At 45.9% G+C, this 22,035-nt stretch overlaps 2 protein-coding genes and 1 long non-coding RNA gene across 7 annotated transcripts in view; 2 read left to right on the top strand and 1 right to left on the bottom strand.

The window, feature by feature from the left end:
• The first annotated feature begins 28 nt into the window (after positions 1 to 28).
• Positions 29 to 5,857, top strand: LOC130176176 (uncharacterized). Its single transcript, XR_008828843.1, has 2 exons — positions 29 to 926; positions 1,124 to 5,857. It is a non-coding gene; the product is annotated as an uncharacterized LOC130176176 (long non-coding RNA).
• A 103-nt stretch (positions 5,858 to 5,960) lies between these two features.
• Positions 5,961 to 15,890, bottom strand: lsm14aa (LSM14A mRNA processing body assembly factor a). 4 transcript variants are annotated; one of them, XM_056387110.1, is made up of 10 exons: positions 15,593 to 15,890; positions 13,469 to 13,632; positions 13,223 to 13,382; positions 11,384 to 11,722; positions 10,277 to 10,357; positions 9,535 to 9,714; positions 8,610 to 8,784; positions 8,470 to 8,508; positions 7,909 to 8,149; positions 5,961 to 7,681 (listed from the first exon to the last, which is right to left on the bottom strand). In XM_056387110.1, exons 1-10 carry the CDS (start codon positions 15,711 to 15,713, stop codon positions 7,661 to 7,663), a joined length of 1,521 nt encoding a protein of 506 aa, XP_056243085.1. In that variant the 5' UTR covers positions 15,714 to 15,890; the 3' UTR covers positions 5,961 to 7,660. The 4 variants fall into 4 exon arrangements, with proteins under 4 accessions (XP_056243085.1, XP_056243084.1, XP_056243086.1 ...); XM_056387109.1 differs by having other exon boundaries at positions 5,961 to 7,684; positions 15,593 to 15,889; XM_056387111.1 differs by lacking the exon at positions 10,277 to 10,357 and having other exon boundaries at positions 5,961 to 7,684; positions 15,593 to 15,888.
• Positions 15,891 to 17,154: 1,264 nt separating this feature from the next.
• LOC130176635 (transcription initiation factor TFIID subunit 4-like) overlaps positions 17,155 to 22,035 on the top strand; it is a 29,065-nt gene continuing 24,184 nt past the window's right edge. Inside the window, exons 1-6 of one of the 2 annotated variants that reach the window (XM_056387830.1) lie at positions 17,155 to 18,348; positions 19,111 to 19,277; positions 20,299 to 20,382; positions 21,045 to 21,236; positions 21,314 to 21,436; positions 21,828 to 21,917. In XM_056387830.1, coding sequence (XP_056243805.1) covers positions 17,160 to 18,348; positions 19,111 to 19,277; positions 20,299 to 20,382; positions 21,045 to 21,236; positions 21,314 to 21,436; positions 21,828 to 21,917 — 1,845 coding nt within the window. In that variant the 5' untranslated portion in view covers positions 17,155 to 17,159. Of the gene's footprint in view, positions 18,349 to 19,110; positions 19,278 to 20,298; positions 20,383 to 21,041; positions 21,237 to 21,313; positions 21,437 to 21,827; positions 21,918 to 22,035 lie in introns of both variants that reach the window. The other variant, XM_056387829.1, reaches the window with a different exon arrangement.

Here is a 22,035-nt window from a genome sequence, read left to right as displayed (position 1 = left end):
AGTGTGCCAAACACAGTGTTCCTGCTGAGGCCTGTCTACACCGACATGTTTCCATCTTCACCTCCAGATCTGCTGCTGCTCACCTGAGCAGCTCACCTGAGCAGCTCAGCAGCAGAACACACCTGGGTTTCCCTTCAGAGCAGCAGCTGGTTCCACAGACGTCACACTGGTCTGTGGTGTTGGTTCAGTCTTCACAGATCAGTCTGATGTCAGTCAGAAAAATCCACTCATTAGACGCCTTTCTTCCAAACTCACTCAGGTCTGAGATCAATGTTACCATGGTAACAATCAATGACACCTGCGCTGACCAGCAGCACCCAACAACAAGAAACAGGAAAACACGGCTCATAATCAGAGCGACGAGAAGGGAAAGAGTTTCTAAAATCAAATCAGATTTTTCTTTTCATTCTTTCACTTGTTGCTAAATTTTCAAAGTAAAACTTCCTGTAACTGTTGAATCCTTCCTAAAGACAAACATGTTCTGCTGAGGTAAACAGAGCTCAGCAGGTGGAAGCAGTTCCAGCCATTTTCCTCATTTAGAAAAAGTCTTTATTTACCCAGAATTCATTGCACCACAGTCCAGTTTAAGATAGTCAAGGACTCTGTATCTTTGTGAAAGTGGCCCCCGGTCCCGGCCCAAAGAACCAGAGCTGAACAGGAGGATGTTTGAATTTCTCCAAGCTGCAGGAAAAACTGTCAAGGAAGTGGATGAATGTGAAAAATAAAATCACAATAAGCAGCTGATTGAGATTAAAGCAGCGAGCAGAGTGAGACCAAGCACACACCTGCTGCACCGCTGAAGAAACGTAATCCCCACCGTGTCTCAGGATCTTTGGTTCCCACCGTTTTCTGGTTTGGAAAGTTTTTCCAGAAACGACCAATAATAAACCTGGACAGTCTCTGCTGCTGCGGCTTCATCCACTGAGGTTAATGTTTGAACTTCTCACTTTAAAACAAACCCCTTATTTGACTATTTGATGATTTAACTTTAATTTGACATTAACTAAACATTTATCTCCCTTTGATTAAAACTAATAAAATAGAAACTACAAATGTTAACAGGCTGTCAAAATGATAAAGTGGAGTTTTATTAAATGTGATTTTCCTCTTCCTCCTCCGGCAGGTTATTACAGATGAGACAAATGTCTGTAGACACCAGGACGGACACAGAGCAGACAGACGCCGACACAAACTTAATGAACAACTGTTTATTATTTGCTCTTAATAAAAAGCTCAGTTGACTGAGGCCCGAGGAGGAGGACGCCGCCGTGCTGCGTTCAAAGACCAGACCTGTGGCGGTGACTCCAGAGAGTGAAGCCAGAATGACCTCGGCTCCGCCGGCTCTCTGCCTCGTGACGCTCAAACCGCCACCTCTGTTATTGCATCAACAACCTCGGCCGATTCATCACAACTTGTTTTTCCCGCCAAAAAATGTAGTGGACTGACAAACACGAGCATCATGTAGTGTTGTGTGTGTTTCTATACAACACCAGTCAAAACCTGACACGATGAACTAAACAGCTTCCTTTAAATATCCAGGGACCCACCCCCCACCCCCATCTCCCCCCATCCATCCGCCCATCCATCACCACCCCCCCCAATCCGCAGACTCGTCTTTTATCTCAGTGGCTCTCAACTTTGTCTCAGGTGAATCTGAAATGTGACAAAACATGGAAAGTGTCTGTTTATTTCCAACAGGCAGGGCCGGATTAACACTGAGCCCCCCCCCCCCCCCCCCCACCCTTACCCAGTCTCTATACTAAGGGTGCAAGAAAATAATCAATAATATTGTAATAATATGTTTTGTGATACTGTATCGTTTCTCAAAAACTATTGATTTTAATTAATAGTTGACATGTAAAGTTTGGAGGTTCACTTTGTGTTGTGTTTAAATCCCTGACCAGTAGATGGCAGTGTTGTAATCCGTTTGACTCTTGCTGAGACAGGAAGTAGAGTAAGAGTGCACTGTTAGCATTAGCACACCTAGCTGACTGGAGTGTGGGCTCGTTTTGTCTTCCACGATAAAGAAGGCACTAAAGGAGATCGACTAGATCCGCGATCAAACACTGAGGCTAACAGCTAACAGCTTAGCAAGGTGCTACTCTGATGCTAACGGCTAGCAAGTGGATCCCTCTCAACTCGCTCTGGAAGTTCACACACCGAAGTTACCGCTGACCTCAATGTCTCCCATACGTTTCCCAGGTAGATTAAGACCCGCCCAGGTAAATAAAATCACTATTTTAACTGTAAATCCAATGTAAGGAGCCTACATCACTCTTTCCAAGCTCACTCATTTTCAGCCACACACCTGTCTGAGCCTGCCTATATGTCTACCTGCATGTGAGGCGTTTAGGGGACATCTGTAACTCGGTCACACCCTCCTCTCAGTGATTCTGTGATACAGTGAATATGATGCAGCCTCGTTACGTTGCAGGATCCTGCTTTTATTTTCTTACTGAAACAGGAAGTGAACTAGTGCTGTGATGTTACAGAGATCTCACTGTTCTGATGCATAAAAAAGTACATTTTATTTTTAATAGTTTATACATGTGGCGGTTTGATCTTTGTTATTACAGTCCTCCTAAAATTAGCTTTAAATAAAATCACAAGATATTGAATCGTAAGCCCTGTATCACGATACGTATCATATATAAACCTATAGACTGTGTTAGTATTTATTTAGAAAAATGCACTAATATAAACTGAAATATTAAAGGTTTTAAAGGAACAGTTCAACATTCAGATGAATCCTCTTCTATTTCTGAGTCACATGTTCAGATTGATACTTATTGATTAATCAACTGATTATTTCGTCTTCAAATCAATCAACAGTTTATTCTTTATTCTAACTTTCACCAGTGAATGTAAAACCCAAACATTCAGTTTTTTTTTTATTAATTCTTCAAATTATTCAGAGTGGATCAGTGTGAACATGTGACTCCACCTGTTCCTCACGGCCTCAGCCGCTTCAGGTGATCGTGTGCTTCATTATGTGCTAACAGGTTTATCTCAGCCTCACAGCGAACCTGGACCCCGAGGAACCGGGATCCTGAGGACCGGGACCCTGAGGACCGGGACCCTGAGGAACCTGGACCCTGAGGGTTCTGGACCCTGAGGAACCTGGACCCTGAGGAACCTGGACCCTGAGGGATCTGGACCCTGAGGAACCGGGACCCTGAGGGATCTGGACCCTGAGGAACCTGGAACCTGAGGAACCTGGACCCTGAGGGATCTGGACCCTGAGGAACCTGGACCCTGAGGAACCTGGACCCTGAGGGATCTGGACCCTGAGGAACCTGGAACCTGAGGAACCTGGACCCTGAGGGATCTGGACCCTGAGGGACCTGGACCCTGAGGGACCTGGACCCTGAGGAACCTGGACCCTGAGGAACCGGGATCCTGAGGAACCGGGATCCTGAGGGAACCTGGATCCTGAGGAACCTGGACCCTGAGGAACCTGGACCCTGAGGACCGGGATCCTGAGGAACCTGGACCCTGAGGAACCTGGACCCTGAGGAACCTGGACCCTGAGGACGGGGACCCTGGGTGTTAATCCAGCCCTGCCTGAAGCCTCTGTTTGACTCATTTAAAGAGAAGTCTTGTTAATGCAGACTTCTAACTTTAGTCCTTCGTTGTGTCTCGACACCTGAACAGTTGAGAACCACTGCTGTCATCAAACCAAACACCTGAACAAACACCTGAAATGTTTCAGACGAGCGGATCAGGAACCACATGGAGACGTCTCTGTGTCCCTGACCTGAACCAGGAGCAGAGTCAGACCTTCAGCTTCAGCACCTTCACACACCTGAGTCTCAGGTGTGATTTCATGAGCTAAAGACTGAAGACACATGGAGCCTGAGGTGAAGCATGATGCTCACTAGTAATCAATTAGATCAATCGATTAAAGCCTGAATGAATTTATCAATTTGAATTTAAATGATGCATTATGAAAACTCATGTAAAACATACATGTACGAACATTTGCCAATTAATAGTTCCGTTTCCTTATTTCTGTATTTAAATGACTTTAAAATGTAAAATTAAATTTAACAAAGTTTCTTTAAATTGTATTTTTTTCCACAGTCATTTTTCAGATGAAATGTGTACTGGCCCTTTAAAAGTGATGATGCAACTCCATTCTTATAAATCACTTTCTAATGTCTCATTAAAATAAGAAATGTTTTGTCTTTTAGTTTTTATCCTGCATCATTTAAATTCTAATTTAATTCAACTAAAATAAATTCCTGTTCTTTCTCTGGCTCCATGGAAACTCCACATCTGTCTCTGCAGCTGGACGCACGTTTTCTCATGTTTTTCGGAGTGTTAATAAAATGAAAATCTTCTACAACAGCAGGAAACATATTAAACTCATATTAAACTCCATCAGTTTATCTGGAGCTCCTCAGTTCAGCAGCAGCAGAGACGACAAAGTGTCTGATCTCTGACGTTAGTGATTCTCCAGCTTTAAGGCCAATCAAGAAAAGATGATGTTCTGTACGTTTCCTGAGCTCTGGCGAGACTTTAAAGGTAGCTTTGCTCGTCAGGTGACATCTTCATGATCAGTGGGGATTTGTAATGAAGCAGAGAGACTGTTAGAAAAGACCTTCATTTAACTTTAGTACATTTTAAACTGCTTCTTCTTTTCTCTAATGCAACAAAACCAAACAGACGAAGCTGTTTATGATGATAAAGTTTGATCCAATATTCCTGAAATCCTTTTCAATCGAGGTGTTTTTTTGTTACAGAGACTTTGTGAGCAGAATACAATCTCTCCAACTTTCTGACCAACTTCCAAAGTACAACTCTTTACATTTCCCGCCAAAATCTCCTGGACTTAGTAAGTGCCAGGCCGAGACGAGACGGCGTCAGATCATTCAGTCATAATTCGTCCGACCCGATTCCTTCCTCACAAACGAGTATGAATATTGCTAAGGACCTACGTCGCTACACCCGGACAGCTAGCTCGTTTTCCTAGTCTTTTATTGTGAAGTCGTAGGTGACATCACATCCTGTAGCTTTAGCAGTGCCGCGGGACAGTTAGTGGCTTCAGGCGGAGTTTAACTGTGACAGGTGAGACCTGTTTTTCTTTTTTTAATTAGTGTGTTTGATGAAGCGGCCCGACAAACGACTTCATGTATAAACTGTAAGAGTCATTACATCTTAGAAAAGTGCTTTGACTCCTCTGTGGAAGATTTGGTGCTTTACAATCAGGCTCCTCTTATAAAGGATTTATTAACAGTTTATAATCAGGTTATTAATTCAGTTTACACTTTATAATCATAAACAGTTATAAACAGGTTATAACAGTTTTCTTACATTGACGCAGGCTCACTATTTGGCAAGATCAAGTTGACGCTTCCTACTCATTAATGTTTAGAGTGACTAACATATAAACTGGTAACTGGAGCCTGTTAGTAACGCGTTAATAAATGAGGTTTCACTCCTTTTAACAGGAGTAACAGTAACTCAGTAATAAATGGTGGTAAAAATGAGAAGCAAAGAAACATGGAGGTGGAGGGAGAATCAGCTCAAACGACAGGCCAGAGATGTGAAAAGGTTCATTAATAATGAATTAATTAGTAACTGAACAAATGTGATGAAACAGCAGCTAATGATGGAGAGAGACATGAGGGCTCACTTTTTGGCAGGAAACAGCTCCCTGTTGGCCTTTTTATCCCATGTGTTATAACAGCTTATAAATGATTGATAAAGTGTGAACAAGCTGATTAATGAACTCGTTATAACCCGTTGATACAGCTGTATAAGGGGAGTCTGGTTGTAACGTGGCACCGGAAGATTTAAAATGTCTAATTGAAAACAAATCGTTAAAGAAATAAAGTGAAATACACATCATGTATTTCCTCTTCATGTCTGCATTTCATGTTTTTCATCTTTAATAAGAAAAAAAAACCAAATCAAATGACACCACAGGAAATAAATGACTGCTGCTGACACTGAAGTGCAGTTCACCTCTTCTCTTTATTCATTTCAACATTACAGCTTAAAGACTCCTGTGTGGGCGGGGCTACTCAGCTGCTCCACCTCTCACCTGCTCACGGACACTAATGACAGGACTGTGTCTGTAGGTGCTGCCCCCTGCTGGACACCACTGGACTGTAAACTGTGTTTTTATGTCAAAATGAAACGACTCATTTAGTTTTTAGAGACAAAAAAAGATAAATAAACGTCTGTTTAACATGTTTTCATTTGGTTATGACACATTAAATGCAGACATAAAAAAGGAAATACATACAACAGTGCAGCCTCCAGCCAGGTACAGCTGCAGCTGCATTAATTAATTACTTTCGATTAATGTGCTAATTGTTTTTTCAATAAATTGATTATATATTTAGTCCATGAAAAGTCAAAAATGTCCCTCACAGCTTCTCAGAGCTGAACTCGTTTGGTGACGAGACGAAGAGAAACAGGAAATGGTCTCATCAGTTGCTGCCAATTATTGTCTGTGGATCGATTGACTAATTGTTTCTAAGTGTTTCAGTGTGGACATGTTAAATCTTCCTCTCTGCTGCCAGATAAAACCCAGTGAACAGATCTCAGCCCTCGTCTGCAGATTAAACTCATTAAACTAACGAACTGTGAACTCGGAGCTCCTGCGGCTCCTGATGAAGAACCAGAGAAACGAGTGGAAAAAGTAGTTTGACCTATGACCCCTCTGAGTCAGCTTGTGTACTGGGAGCATAAACTACCACTGAAACCAGTAGAGCAGCACCAGCTTCCTACACTAATGTTAGAGCAGAGTGAGGAAAGTAGAGCTGCAGCTAACGACTATTTTCCTCATCAATAAATCGATTAATCGTTTGGTCTGTGAAACTGAAGTGTTTCTATTGAAATGTTCCGTAACAACAGATCTTTCAATCTTTACTGTTAAAAACGACTCGACCATCGATGGATTGTGTGAAAACAGCTGCAGATTAATCGTCTTTCAGCTCGAGAGGAAACGTCTTCAAACCTACACGAGGAAACACTTCAGGATCAGCTGGAGGAGAAAAACCAAGCTGCAGGTGAAACGCGGAGAGGTTTCAGGTGAGAAGCGAAACGCACGAGCACTGCGACTGGAGACGGGCGGCGGGGAGGGGGGAGGGGTGACGGTGAGCGGGCTGACGAGATAACGGATGAACGTCTATGTCATAGTAGAAAAATACATGTTAGAAAGGTGTGACTGACCCTGTGGCCTATTTTGGTGCTGAAGTTGCAGAGTTACAGGAGAAACTGTCCCCACCTCCCCAAATAAAGCTACGTCAGTGACAGGAAGTGGCGTGGACGACCCTCCACAGCTAAACAAAATATTATCAAATACAGGTTTAGGAAAAGGGCGAAACAAAACGCATCCCTCTGAAATATGACATTTACACAGAATTACTTCAGCCACCTGGAAATTACTTTGTAGAGATCTGGAATTTGTTTTTTTTGTTTTTTTTTATGGTTTCTGTGATAAACTGCTTTGTTGTTGTTGTTGTTGTTGTCGTTTCCACCGTTGAAAGATATGGAAAGTTAAGTTGCATTCAAGCAGTCTACCCCAGTGCTGGTGACAAATATACAACAATTGGACAATCTTCATTATTTTAGTTGACAAACTATCTGTTTTCCTTTTGTGTGTGAAGAAGTTCCACCTTTGTGCAGAATCTTCCTCCCGTCGGGACTACGCAGCCACTTTGTTGTCCTTCTGGAACAAACAGGAAACAGACGTTTACAACACGATGAAACCACAACACAGGAGCACCTGCCGATCTCATCAGAGAACCCAGCCGACTGCTTCAATCAGGACTCAATCATCTGAGTCTCATGTCATTTATCAGACAGAACTGCGTCTGTAACATCAGGATGTACAGGGCGATTTGTAACATGTTACATGTAGTAAATAAACATGAATAAAGAATGTATGTTTACCCTGTATGCTGATAAGTCGGCGAACTCCCGGCCGGCCTGGTTTCCTCTGTATCCGCCCCTGAAGCCGCCGCCCCCCTGCGGTGGTCCGAAGGACCCTCGGCTAGCCGGACGCCCCCGACCTCCGCGGAAACCCATCCCGCCGCGTCCACGGTAACCACCGCGACCTCGGCTCTGACGCAGAGGGATACCGAATGTTTCCGCGTTCATCCTCCTCTCCTCCGCCCAGGTCTGCCTGCGCTCCCTGCAGGAGGAGCAAGCAGGAGGTGAGGAGGAGAAACTCACTCTTCTGTCTGAAGCACTTTTATTCACGTTTTTATTCAAATTGACATTTCATGTATAAAATATGTTAATGATTGAATTTCTTTAATAATCAGGTACTGTCACTTTAAGAGAGCGCACCTGGCTTATTACTCTAGGTGTGCTCTGATGTGAAGAGTCTTTACAACAGAGCATGGTGATGAAGGACACATGAAGGCCGTGACTTCTACCTGTAAACGATCTACATCCACCCACAGCGCCTCCACCCAGGTGCTGTGGGTCGGTCACATGACCAACACTTACCGTGGGAAACCCAAGCCTCCAGACTTCTCATTAGCTTTCCTGAAGAAGAGAAAACATCAGTGAGGTCACGGACAGAGAGAAAGGATGTACACAGTGACGGCCACGCCTCCTCCTCCTGCTTCATGAACAGGTACTCGTACCTGGTGTCGTCGCAGGAGATGTTGTCGAAGAAGGACTTGGACTTGTCGTAGTAGCAGTTGGGGCCGAGCGGGTCACACTCCTCGTCGGCGTTTCCCTCGCTGTTCTGAGTTTCCACGCCGGAGTCGCCTTTATCCTCGCCGTTCACCGTCTTCTCCGTCTTCTCCGTCTTCTCGTCTGAGGGAGAGGAGGATCAGTTTTAGACTCTGATTTAACTTTCAAATCCAACATCACCAACAGAACCGAGTCTGTTCTTTACTCAACGAGCTGCAGCTCGTTCATCCTTTATCTCACTCTTTTTATCGTCTTAAACTTCATTCAGAAGGAGACGAGGAGCAGATTCCTCCTGCACCGGCTCCCTGTGTCTTCTACAATCCTTAAAGTCCTTTATCTTGTGCACAAAGCTCTTAATGGTTTGACTCTTACATCATTTAATGTCTCTCCACGAGTCCTGAGCTCATCTACAGCAGGACTTCTAGATGTCCCCAAAATAAACCAGGGGAAGCTCTTCACCCGCTGTGACCTCAGCTGTGGAACAACTACCAACAAATACGAGCGGGACGACTGAAAACTCACCTGTTCATTAAGCTTTTAATTAACAGTTTTAATTTCTGCTGGTTAGTGATTTCTCTCTTTCTATTTGAGCTGCGCCCTGTGTGTGGAAAGTGCTGTTTTAATAAAGTTTATTATTATTATTATAAAACCATGAGATTAGAGGATGAACTCTGAGGTTTCCATGGTGATCTCCACTACAGACGCAAAAAGACAACAGCTTTCACATTGATGCATCTCAGTTGTGGAGGAGTAAAAGTACACAATATAGCAGCATACATGTACCAACAAGTACTTCAAATGTGTACTCAGGTGTAGTACTGGCTGTAGTACTTTAACCTGAATGAATGAATTTACTTGGTAGAAAATAAAAACCTTTCAGCTTCAGCTTGCTCTGGAACTCTCTGTCGATCTCCTCCTTGTTGAACTGAGCGTTGGCGCTCTCGAAGTCAAAGTCCTTCTCAAACTTCATGGGTCCGTCTCTGCGGACGTTGAAGCGCCCTCTGCCGCGGTGCCCGCCCCCTCGCCCACGGCGGTTCACCGGCGCTCCGGCAGCTGTTGAAGCACAGAGGAGAAACGCTACATCAGTCGTCACAGGTGAGCGGGTTTGAACAGGTGGAGCGGAACAAAACCAGCAAACAAAAGAAAACATGGCAACACATGAGGAAGTAAACCGATGGTGGAGGAGGTCTCAGTCTTTAACATGAGTTAGCAAAGAGCCAAGTGCGGTGAGGCGGCAGCTTGGCTGGAGCTTCATACGAGTCCAGAAAGAAAGAAACGTCACATCAAACATGGAGGAAATGCAGTCAGTCATTCATGTACTGATGGACAGCACCACCACAGCACAGGGAGCATTCTGCGGCGTTCACCGGTCTGAAGACGAGGAGGCGAGTCCCGCCTCCGCTCCATTGACATGACCAACAGCATGTCAATCTGCACACACGTTCACCAGCAAAGAAACACACGCCACAGACGGATGGTCGGGCTGGAGCGGCTGCAGAGGATGAGTGTGGGGCTTCGCCGCCCAAAGGAAAAGCTTGACAGGCATGCAGAGTCTGAATGGGCTGTTGAGGATGGATTGAGAGCCGGAGGGGGGAGGGAAGGGGGCGGGGTTAACCTGTGGAACGTTTACTGGTATCCCTGCCTTCCCCTCGCGCCTGCTCAGACTCTGGTTTGGGGACTTTCTGGACGTCTGTGCCTGGAACAGCAGAGTCTTTTAGTCACAGAAAACAGCCCTGTGGCTCTACACTCCTAAACTGCACAGAGCTGGACTCTGGAACAAAACGTTAACACATCACAGAGTGGAAATGATTCTTTAGCATGACACTGGAGTTACGTCTGTGCCTCATCCTGGAGAACGACGGGGGGGGGGGGGCACTGTGAGCACAGACAGAGGTTTAACAAGCACATTCATACAACTGGATCTAATCAGGAGATGAGTGCTCAGATCCAAAGTCCAGATTTCAATCCCATTTGATTCTTGATGATTGAGTCACAGCAGATAAAGACAGTGAGCAGCTCTGTTGTTTATTTGAATATAAAATCACTTCCTGGTTAATAAACTGTGGAAAAAGGATTTATTTTCCCTGAGGGCTGAAACCTGGCACATCTGTGTTGTTTAGATCTATACCACAGCTGGTAACTGCAACCTTCAGACAAATCCTGCTCGGGTTTTACTCTCTACACGTTAGCCACTCAAAAGTTCAAGATGGCCACCACTGATGATAAGGAAATGTTTTTGCAAGTTCATCCACAATTTTCTCATATGAACGATCCAGGTGTCAAATCAAACATTTTAACACTGTAGAAGGTGAAACTTTGTTCACTGTAAAAAATTATTTCAAAAGTTTATTTCTATGACTCTCAAAACAAATCCTCCAAAAAAGAATTACTAAGAGAAAATATTATTTGAAAAGAAAAGATAAATAAATAAATAAGAAAAAAATAACTCCCAAAAAAGCTAAGTTAGCCTAGCAAGCTAATGTTAAGGCACAATTAGACTGTCAACTTTCACTTTGTGCAGAAAGTTTCACATGAAATGTCACAAACGGCTCAAATGAAGCTCAGAGGAAATTTCAGAGTTGCCACAGGATCAAACATGTGCTTGTAAAACTCTTTGTCTGTGCTCAAAGTGTCCCGCAGCGCTCAGGGAGGGGGCACCAACACAACTCCACACGTGACAACAGATCAGAGCAGTGTGCTGGTCTCTGGCCTGAGGTCTCACCTGAGTGGCTAAAGATAGAGTGGGGAAGCCCTGCGGTGGGAGCCCTATCTACAGCGGTGATGTGAGAGGCGGAGATGGTTCGGGGTGCAGACCAGCCCTGGCTGCTGCGGCCTCCCCTCACAGTCTCACCCCTCCTTGCATCCACGCCATCCTGGTGCTGGAGTTTCTGGCTGCTCTGCCCGGCGGTGGGGGGGGCCGTGCGACCGTGGGTGGGGCTCCTGCGCCCCAGGCCGGGGGCCGGAGCCGTGGTGGCGGCGGTCGGGGCCGAAGGAGCCGTCTGGATCACCTGGTCCAGGGTGGGGCTCTTCCTCAGAGGGTCCAGGCTGGGGCTGCTGCGGCCTGGACGAGAACCAGAACAGGGATCAGGGTTAGTGGGACACACCTGGACTACATCAGCTGATCGTGGGTGAGCAGTGTTTCTGTTTGTTTCATTAATGTGAGGAAGGTTCAGCCTCATCATCATCTTCATAAATAAACTAACTCTGGGTCCATGTATCTGTCCGGTCAGAGAGTGACCTGTCAGCCTGTACGACTTCCAATCAGTGTGAACTGACCCAGGAACAGCAGTGGATCTTTCTTCTCTTGTTCTGGACCAAATTACCTGAAGTACAGGTGTGAGGTCCGCCTGAGAGAAAATGACTGCTCACATTAAAGCGTGGCGCCTGGGTGAACAGGACGTGCAGGTTCTAGAGGAGGGCGTGCAGTTAGGCTTCTGAGAACGAGGAAACTCATCGTTAAAATTCACTCATGCAGTTTCTGAAACCGGAGGAAGTTTTAATCCGACACTGACTCATTACTGTCTGTCAGGACGAGGAAACACAGAGAGTCTGACGGTTCAAACAGGAAGACGTGTCAACAACACACACATGCTCTGACTGTGTGAGTGAAGGGGCGTTTGTGTTGACTGGGAGATTTCACCCTCCAGTCAGGTGTGATTTAGTTCCACCTGATGCGGCGAGTAAACACACGTCAGAGATTCTCTGCTCCAGCGGCTTCCTGCAGGTTTTTACCTGCGGTTACAACAGAACCCAGAGACCGCGAGTCAGAGGGGGGGGGGCAGAGCCCAGAGCGCCGCTCTGAGACCGGGTCGAGGCCGTGTCGCTCACAAAGGAGCGCACTGAGCGTCCTGTTTGGGGGGAACGGCAGGAAGAGAGCTGAGGGCAACAACACTCTCGCTTCCTTTAAATGCTGATGTGCAGCCGTGTGAAGTGAACCGTGTCTGATATCTGAGGCTGTGACGAGCATCGTGATGTCACAGCGCCGTCTGTCCAATAAAAACAACAAACAGTCGGAATGTGACAAAACCAAACAGTCAGTTGTTTATATTATTGATTTATCTGCCAATTATTTTCCTCAATCAATCAATTAATTATCAATCCTATAAAATGTCAGAAAATAGTCCAAAGGTTTTCAGTTTTTTTCAAATGATGAAAATGATTGAAATGTCATTTTTATTATTGATTAATCTGCTTATTTTTTTTTTTTTTATCAATCATCTGAGCTGCTAATGAAAAGCGTCTGACAGTGCGACACAGCCACAGAATCAGAAACAAGACATTTATATTTACTGGAACTTTGTTTTTCTGTAGATTTAGAGTTTCCTCTCAGAGCCATTTACTCTGCTTCATTTATTATCATGTTATTGATTTGTAATAATTATCTGTTGTGGTTCGTCTGCAAACAAGTAAAAAAGTTAGTGTTTCATGATTCATGTAGTAAAGCGTCACAGAGAGACTCTGAACCCGTGGACATCATGCTCCGCCCCCACAGAGAGTTTGACTTTTACCATAATACACACTAACTTCCTCCCACCACACGGATCAAAGCTCATGCTCCTACCAACACCGACGGGTCCAAACTGAGGAGAAACCAGGGGGCTGGTGCTGAACTGGTTGTAGGCAGGAACTGGGGCCCGGTTGAAGAGTCCATAGGAACCGGCAGACTGGAAGGGGGTGGGGGCAGCGGCAGCGGAGGACGAGGAGCTGGAGCCCATGGACGACTGAGGAGGAGAACAGATGGTGAATGTTTCTCTGTGAACCACAGTATGAATATAAAGTCCGACACAGAGCGGAGGTGAGGACGAACCTGGACGATCGCAGGGTCCTGAGGAAGAGAGCATGTCGGTTTGGGCGGCTCGCACACAGTCAGGTCCTTGATGTCGCTGCCTCTGAAGATGATGTACTCAAAGGTGTCATCTCGAGGAGGGATGGGTCTGTCGGTGGGGCGGTCCTCTGTTCCAAAGGAACGAACTGACAGGCAGAAGACAGCGTCCGGTCAGAACCACAGGTCAAAGGTCAACTAACAGGGTGGGCATGTCATCAGCATCTAAAAGTTCACTTAACATTTTACATTACTGCTTTTATACATTTACATTATACAATTTGATTCGACTTAAACTTCATACTGTCTCTGCTGACTCAGCCTGCAGGTTCTGATCCAAACGTTTGGCTACAAATTACAATTATTTTCATTATTGATTAAAATATTTTCTCAATTAATCTATTAATTGTTTTGTCTAGAAAATGTCAGAAAACAGTGAAAATGACCCAAGGTGACATCTTCAGATCAACAGTGAACACTTGGCATTTTTACTTTGGAAAATTAAACAAACATTATTTGATAATCGAATTAACTAATTTTGGGTTTTAGTTTTTCATAACTGTGACATTAGCTGCTAACATCGCTGTGAATATTTTTTTTTGTTTCTATAGTTTTGCACTGTTGCATATTGTCAGTTGAATATGTTTGGTTTTGTCCTGTTGGGTGGATAGAACAAGAATTTCATATATGTCATGTTGAGCTCTGGTAAAGTGTGATCGGCCTTTTATACAATGTGGGATTTCTGCAGGTTCACCATCTTTAATACATGTATAATTCATTTCAATACGTTCCACAGTCATACTGAGCACAGTATGAACGATGTTGGGTAAAACCAGTAGCAACTAGAACTATTCACACAGTGCATGGATTTATTGACATTTGTATCACATTATTTTGTATTATAATATTATTGTATTTGACTATAACTCCTTACAATGTTATTAACCATGACCCGGAGACACAGCAGAAAACAGATGAATGGATCAATTTAAAACTCACCAACTACTTTATGGTCCATGTATGAATTCAACATAAAATTAGAGGCCTATAACAACAGAACTAAATATTTTTCAGACAGCTTGTAATAAAACCACAAAAAAAACCTGTTGTCACTAACTTCACTGCAGATTAAAGAAATTAATACCTTTGAAATTTTAGACTTAATACCTTTAAAGGCCTGTTTAGTGGAAAGTGAAATCAGCGTTGTAGAAGGTGTAAAGACGTGCAGATACCAGGGAAATTTGTGACATTTTAAAGACATAATATGGACAGATAGATCTAAAAAATACTCATCAGTTTAATCAGTAATGAAAACAAGAGCTGGAGGGTTATCTGGTGTATGTAAGCAGATTTACTGACCTCATGTATCTGTATATTTACACTTCACCCTGATATTATGAGCTAATGTTTACCCACACCACTTGTACAGTGGCGTGTACTTCACTGTCACATGGTTGGCCGTTACATTACATAAAGAGCAGCTGAGGTTTCATTAATAGTTTTGTCGTCATAATCTGTTGTTTAACAGGTGAGTCGAGTGCGCACTCAGTGACGTCACAGGTTCAGGCGGTCGGGCAGCAGGTGATGCAGCTTCGTTAGCAGGTGTAACCGACTGAAAACAGTCAGTTGTAACAGAAGTATATAAATTAATATTGTATTTCTTGTTTGGTTTAAGTGACATTTCAGAGCCACCGACCGCCATGCTAACGATAGCAGGCTAATGTTACACACAGGGATTAATATTAATCTGCCCACATACATTTATATGTGATTTAAACTGAGCCGAATACTGTCTTCTACAGGATGGTTCCGTTTCGTAATGTTTCGGGTCGGCAGACTCTCCGTCTGGCCGAAGTATCCCTGCTGTTAGCCGGACTGACGCATCTCACCGTGCCGCTTTGGCTGTTAGCATGTTAGCGAGCTAACGCTAGCCGCCTGGCTAACGTTATTAATCTGTTTTGGATCAAACCTGCGGAGCGATTAACACTTTCCACCCGGAGCTGAGTCATATTTTAATCGTTAATTATGAACTGTGAACACAGACTCTACACTCCCGCAGCGACCGGTGCTAGCCGGTGCTGCAGCATCTCTAGCCGGGAGCAGCGTCACCTTTAGCCAATGCGACGGTGGAGTTCTCGGTGTCGATGGTGTACAGGATCCCTTCGTAGCGGATCTCGGCCTTCGAAATGAGGCTGATTTTGCTGCCGAGGTAGGGCGTCCCGCCGCTCATGGTGTCTTCTACAGCTCGGCACTTCTGACAGGGAAGAAAACGGTCGGTTCCGCCGAACCGTGTGGTTATCAGTACCGGTTAAATGCCAAACGTCTCAGGTAGTGTTCCTCCTAGGGTTCGCTGTACCCCGCTACAACATGGCCACCTCCTCCTCCATCGGATGGCTCTGAGCGCGGGGGCTGACGGGAACTCATAATCTCGCGGGGTTACGCTTCGTCCTGAAGTGTAGATCCTCGCAGAATAGAAGAGAAAGCACAGGCCGCATGTTGATCACCTCATGTGTCCCACTGTCCACAGAAAAACTTGACACTCAGAGGAGCAAAGTAACTAAGTATATTTACTAAAGTACTGTACTTAGTGACCATTCTGAGGTACTTGTACACTTCACTAGACTTTATAGGGAAATATTGTTATTTCTACTGCACTATATTTATTCAAGTAAATTATCATGTATCATAATAATAATATATATGTATTTATTATTTATAATTATATATGATATTATTATATATTTGGGTCAAGAAAAGATTTAATTGATCTCTTGGTAAAATTCACCAACTGCCCTGGAGTAAAAATTAGCTCCACCTTCACCATCTGCAGCATTAAACTAATGAATATATTAATATATCAATAATCAAAATCAGTAATTTAGCATATATTATTCTGATACATTGTTTGACCACTAAGTACTGATTGAATAATGTAGTAATGACTACTGCGTACTGATGGGTCGAACCTTAACATGTGTGATCTCATCACAACATGGTCTCTAGTAATTTACACTGTTGAACTGGTACTTTTACTTAAGTAAATAATCTAAAGGTTTAGAGCTACAACAATCTAAAAATCTAGATAAAATGTACAGAGGATGTAATAAAGAAAGATAAAAGAATATTAAGGTCAGGTATTTATTCGGGCTTAAAGCAGATGGTGATGATTGGACTACTTCATCCTTAGGACAGAGAGAATAACATTTTCCATTAGACTGCAGCTGGGCCACTTGGGATGTATCTGGGTCATAACAAACCTCTGCAGGTTTATATGTTTACTAATGGATGGGACAGAGTATGAGACAACAGGCCCCCGGGCACAGTCCTGTAAAAGGCCCCCACCCTCCTACAAAATGTCAACAGAACAGAACCTCTGTGTCCAGTAACGGCCGCCCAGTAATCTGTTATGTAAATTACTTTTTCTTTTTTAAATAACCGAAAAACTATGAATCAGTATAAAAAACTGAAGCCACTGTCAGTTTCTAACTTTACACTCATTAACTATAGATGTGTGTAAGTCAGTTACTGTAGAGTTGTACCTGCAACACACACCTAGTTACCGCCACAGCGCCCACAGAAAATCTATCTGCTCTGTTTCTATGCTCGAAAACCAGCCAGATCCTCGGCGCATGCGTACATTCTAAAATACGATTTGCACAACGGTCCGACATCAAAGATGGCGGGAGCCTCCGACCCACTGGAGGACATGCTCTTCAATGAGGTGGACGAGAAAGCCGTTAGCGACTTGGTCGGCTCTCTGGAATCTCAACTGGGCGACCGAAAGACTCCCGCTGCTTCGTATTCCGACGGAAAACGGGAGGCAGCTCCGGCCGCCGTGGGTCAGTTCTCAGGGAAAGTGCGCGATCAAGTGGGGTCTGTGGAGCCGCAACAAGGGCATCCGAAAGCGGGGTTAACCCAGGAACCCGGCGCTAATGAGCCTCTCTCCGTTCAAACCCTTTCCTCCTCTACCTCCTCCATCGCTGCCGGGGCCGTAATCACCGCCGGAGCTGGGCTACAAACAGTTGGAGCAGCTCCCCCGACTGCTTCCCCCGGACCGGGACCCGTAACTTTGACCACTCAGCCCGCCGCTGCTAGCTTCCACCGGGCGGCTGTCCTGGGTCCGAGCGCGGCTCCCAGCTCCTCCATCGTCCCCGCGGCTGAGGCGATCAGGACCGGGTCTCCCGGACTGCAAAGTTTAAACGGAAACGGCGGAGCTGTAAAGTTGGTGAACTCGCCCGCGGTCCCTCCACCAGCCGGGGCCAGCACTGTTATAAGTACTGTCAGTGCTGGGGGGTCCGCTATCATCGCCTCCATGGCTTCACAGCCGAGTTTCCCGGTACCTCAGTCCTCAGTGGCGTCTCCCGCTGTGGCTTTGCAGAGACACCCCAGCCCGGTGGCCAGCGTCGCCCAGAACGGGGTAGACCCTAAGGGTGGCCAGCTGGTGACCCAGGGTGCCCCCTCCCCATCAGCTTCCACCTCTCAGGTCATGAACCACAGCAACCCTCTGATGCACACCAAGATGCTGGTGCCCAGCCAGCCGGTCTCTGGAAACACTGTCATCCTGACGAGCACCCCCCCTCCAGCTGCAGCCCAATCCCCCATCAGCCAGACTCAGACTGGGACCAGTACGGCCGCCGTCACCCTGGCTGCTGCAGGGGTGAAGCCTGCGATGAACGGAGTGGGTCAGCCCGCAGTGGCTGTGGTGAGGCCGCCGGGCGCTCCGGTGGTGGCCACCTCCATCCAGCAGCAGAGACCCGGGCTCGTGGCGAGCTCCACCCGGGCGGCTGCTCCTCAGCTTCCTCTGGCTGTCCGGCCCCAGCAGCAGACCACCATCCAGCTGCCCCCCGGGTTCACCATGCCTCCTGGTGAGCAAACACAAGGGTTGTACACCTCCACCTGACCTGAAGGGTCACCTGTTGTCGGGTGATGTCACCTCTGATGACACAGCACATATAGGTCGCTGTAGCTCCCTCTGAGCTGAAAACCAACAGCTGATGTTTGATAAACCTAGAAGGAGGTTTAACATCACTTCCTGCTTTTCTGAAGGATTTCCCAGAATCCTTTGAGACTCCTCGAACATCTGGAGGGAAAAATCTTCTGTCTGTTGCAACAGTTTAGTTTAGTTTTTTTTCATCCAGATGTTTGAAGAACCTTCAGAGCTTTCTGGGTTTTTGAAAAGATGGCTGTGTATTTATTGTGAGGTGGGGGTGACGGCGTCTCTGAGTTTGGACCCAGACACGTCCACTAACGATGAGTGGATCATCAGAGCATTAATTAGCTTCTGCTCTTCTTACAATCAGAAATAATGTTTTAGTCGTACTGAAGTAAAAACCTGGTTCTTAAAGGAAACTGAAGATATGAGGTTCAGTCAAAACAAAACACATGATGACGTCACCTGTGGGAAAAATTTGAGTTTTTCATTGTATCTGACATTTTATAGAAAAAACAATTGATCCGTGAGTCGAGGAAATAATCGGATCAGTTGCAGTGAAACGCGATGGTGTTGATATTCAGGAGGCGAGTAAACCAACATTTACTGTTCAAGGCTTCAGTGAATCAGGCCGCCTCCGGACCAGGACCACAGGATCCCCATGTTGGTACTAACCCAGTGTCCCGTCTCCCCTCAGGTATGGTTCTGGTCCGGACAGAGACCGGTCAGCTGGTGATGGTCCCCCAGCAGGTCCTGGCCCAGGCTCAGGCCAAGACACAGCAGGCCCAGACGGTGGCCAGCATCACCCAGAGACCAGCGACGCCGACGGCCGGGGCCACCATCCGGGTCAGCACCGCCACCACGGTAGGTCTCGGTTCTGGTCGAAGTGAAAATCACATTAATTCAATGTTGAATTGAAATAATGATGACGTGGTGTCAGGTGGTCCGTCTGATGTCGGAACCTGTTTCATCAGTTAGAGAAAAGTTTCTAATAGAGGTGTAGACGTCAGTTAACAGTAGAGACCGGGACCAGGACCGGGACCAGGACTGGGTCTGTTCTAATGGACTGGTACTTCATAAATCTGGTCCTTTCTTCACTGAGCTTTCTGAACTGTACTGTGTTCTGCTGCTGAGTTAATGCAAGAAGTCCAGTAATCAGAGGGTCGCTGGTTCGATCCCCGGCTCCTCCAGGCCGCGTGCGTGTGTGTGTGTGTGTGTGTGTGAGAGTGTGTGTGTGTGTGTGTGTGAGAGTGTGTGTGTGTGTGTGTGTGTGTGTGCGTGTGTGCGTGTGTGTGTGAGAGTGTGTGTGTGTGTGTGTGTGAGAGAGTGTGTGTGCGTGTGTGCGTGTGTGTGTGTGTGTGTGTGTGAGAGTGTGTGTGCTGTCACAGGGAAGTGAACGTCTGTAGAGATGACACAGTTTCCATCACGGTAGAAATGTCAGGCGGGTAGTGTTACTGTTTACATGTGAGTTATCACTATAACTGGTTAATCGCTGTGGTTCATTTGACTCATGTTAGGTTTGTTATGTGTCAGTCAGGACGTGGCTGAAGGCGCTGACAGCTGATAAAACCCGCTTCGCCTCCAGATGTTCGGTGTCATCACGTTAAACTTTCAGACATTTTTGTTTGTTTTTTGACCGAATGATGAAACAGTTAGTCAAGAAAATAATCAGCAGATTAATTGCTACAGAAAATAAAAGTGTGTGAAATGCATCAGAGAAGAAATTGAAGAAAAACTAAGTGAAAGTGAAAGAATCAGTTCATCTGATGTTCCCAGTGTCTCCCACACCTCTGCTCCTGTGTCCTCACATGAACTACTCATTATGATTCTCTGGATGTTTTACTGTTACATAAGGTCATGTGTTTTCCTTCTGTGTTGTCTGCAGGCTCCTGGTACACCTCAGACCGTCCGCCTGGCCTCCCCCGCTCCCACCAGAATGGTTCAGGCTCCCTCCACCACCACTGTCCAGGTTTGTATTTCCCGTCCCCTCGTCGTCCAGACGCTCGCATCAGGAACCAGGGCTCAGAATAATCAGCTGAGGAATTCTGATGAATGTTGAAGCAGATGAATCGTCCCTCTGCTGCACGCCCCTCCCCAGCATGAGGACGCTTTAAATTACTGGAGGGTCCAACCGTCAGAGCCGCCGTCCTCTCACATTATCTGACGTCCTAAACCACATGTTTACACTTACGTTTCCACTTGGTACAAACAGGAGTCGACTCTGTGACCCAGAACAGTCTCAGTCCTCCATCCAGTTCAGTGACATCACCTGAACACATCCTGATCACACTGAATCTGATCAGCTCAATCATTTACATACATTTTACTGAAGCAGGAAGTCGCATTGAGATCCAGATCTAATCTACAAGTGACCTGACCACAGAAAAGAACAAATGAATAGAAATACACATTTTCAGTGAAGTACATTCAGATACGTTTTCATACAACAATCCATACAAACAGATCCGTGTGTGTAGATCATGAGAGGCTTTTAAATATGCAATAAGATGCAGAACCAGGTCGGTAAGACGACGACGACCCGTCACAACTCCAGTTAAAAATGAGAAATGAATTCATTGTTTAATTATCATGGTGCTTCCTGTCCTTGATGGTGGTCTTGTTTCCCAGAAGGCCATCACCGTGGCCCCCGGCACTACGGCGGTGTCGGTGAAGATGACGACCCCTCAGAAGGCCCCGACGGTGATAACAGCGGGGGGGACGACCGTGGCCAAGTCAGCCGGTGTCACGTCCGCCCCCCTGACCAGCACGACCCCCGCCGCTCCCGCAGTCACGCCCCCCGCCAGAGTCACCGTGGTTTCCCAGGTGAGGACGGTGTCCCGTGCAGCTGACGGAGGTTGTGTCAGCGCTGCTGGTTTCTAACGTTTTAATGTCTCCGACAGGAAATGCAAGAAAACGTGAAGAAATGCAAGAACTTCCTCGCCACGCTCATCAAGCTGGCGTCCCACAACTCGCCCTCCCCAGATACCTCCAAGAATGTGAAGGCCCTGGTGCAGGACCTACTCGTAAGACACTCTTTAGTTTGATTGGACTTGATCTAACGAGGTTTTGTGTGTCCTAAAGAGGTTCTGTGTGTCCTAAAGAGGTTCTGTGTGTCCTAAAGAGGTTCTGTGTGTCCTGTCTAACGAGGTTCTGTGTGTCCTAAAGAGGTTCTGTGTGTCCTAAAGAGGTTCTGTGTGTCCTGTCTAACGAGGTTCTGTGTGTCATGTCCTAAAGAGGTTCTGTGTGTCATGTCCTAAAGAGGTTCTGTGTGTCCTAAAGAGGTTCTGTGTGTCCTGTCTAATGAGGTTCTGTGTGTCATGTCCTAAAGAGGTTCTGTGTGTCGTTTCCTAAAGAGGTTCTGTGTGTCCTAAAGAGGTTCTGTGTGTCCTAACGAGGTTCTGTGTGTCCTCTCAGGATGCTAAGATTGAGCCTGAGGAGTTCACCACTCGGCTGCAGGCTGAGCTGAAGTCCTCCCCACAGCCCTACCTCATCCCCTTCCTCAAGGTACCGCCACACTCATGAGTACACAACTACAGTACTGTTACTATGGATACCACAGTCATTAACACTGTCCCTTCTACCATCACAGCTCCTTCATACAGTTTAAACCAGTACTCAGTAG

The sequence above is a fragment of the Seriola aureovittata genome, chromosome 10, assembly GCF_021018895.1.
Source record: "Seriola aureovittata isolate HTS-2021-v1 ecotype China chromosome 10, ASM2101889v1, whole genome shotgun sequence".
Taxonomy (NCBI): domain Eukaryota; kingdom Metazoa; phylum Chordata; class Actinopteri; order Carangiformes; family Carangidae; genus Seriola; species Seriola aureovittata.
The sequence above is the reverse complement of the archived record's forward strand: the minus strand, read 5'-3'. Positions and strand labels throughout refer to the sequence as shown.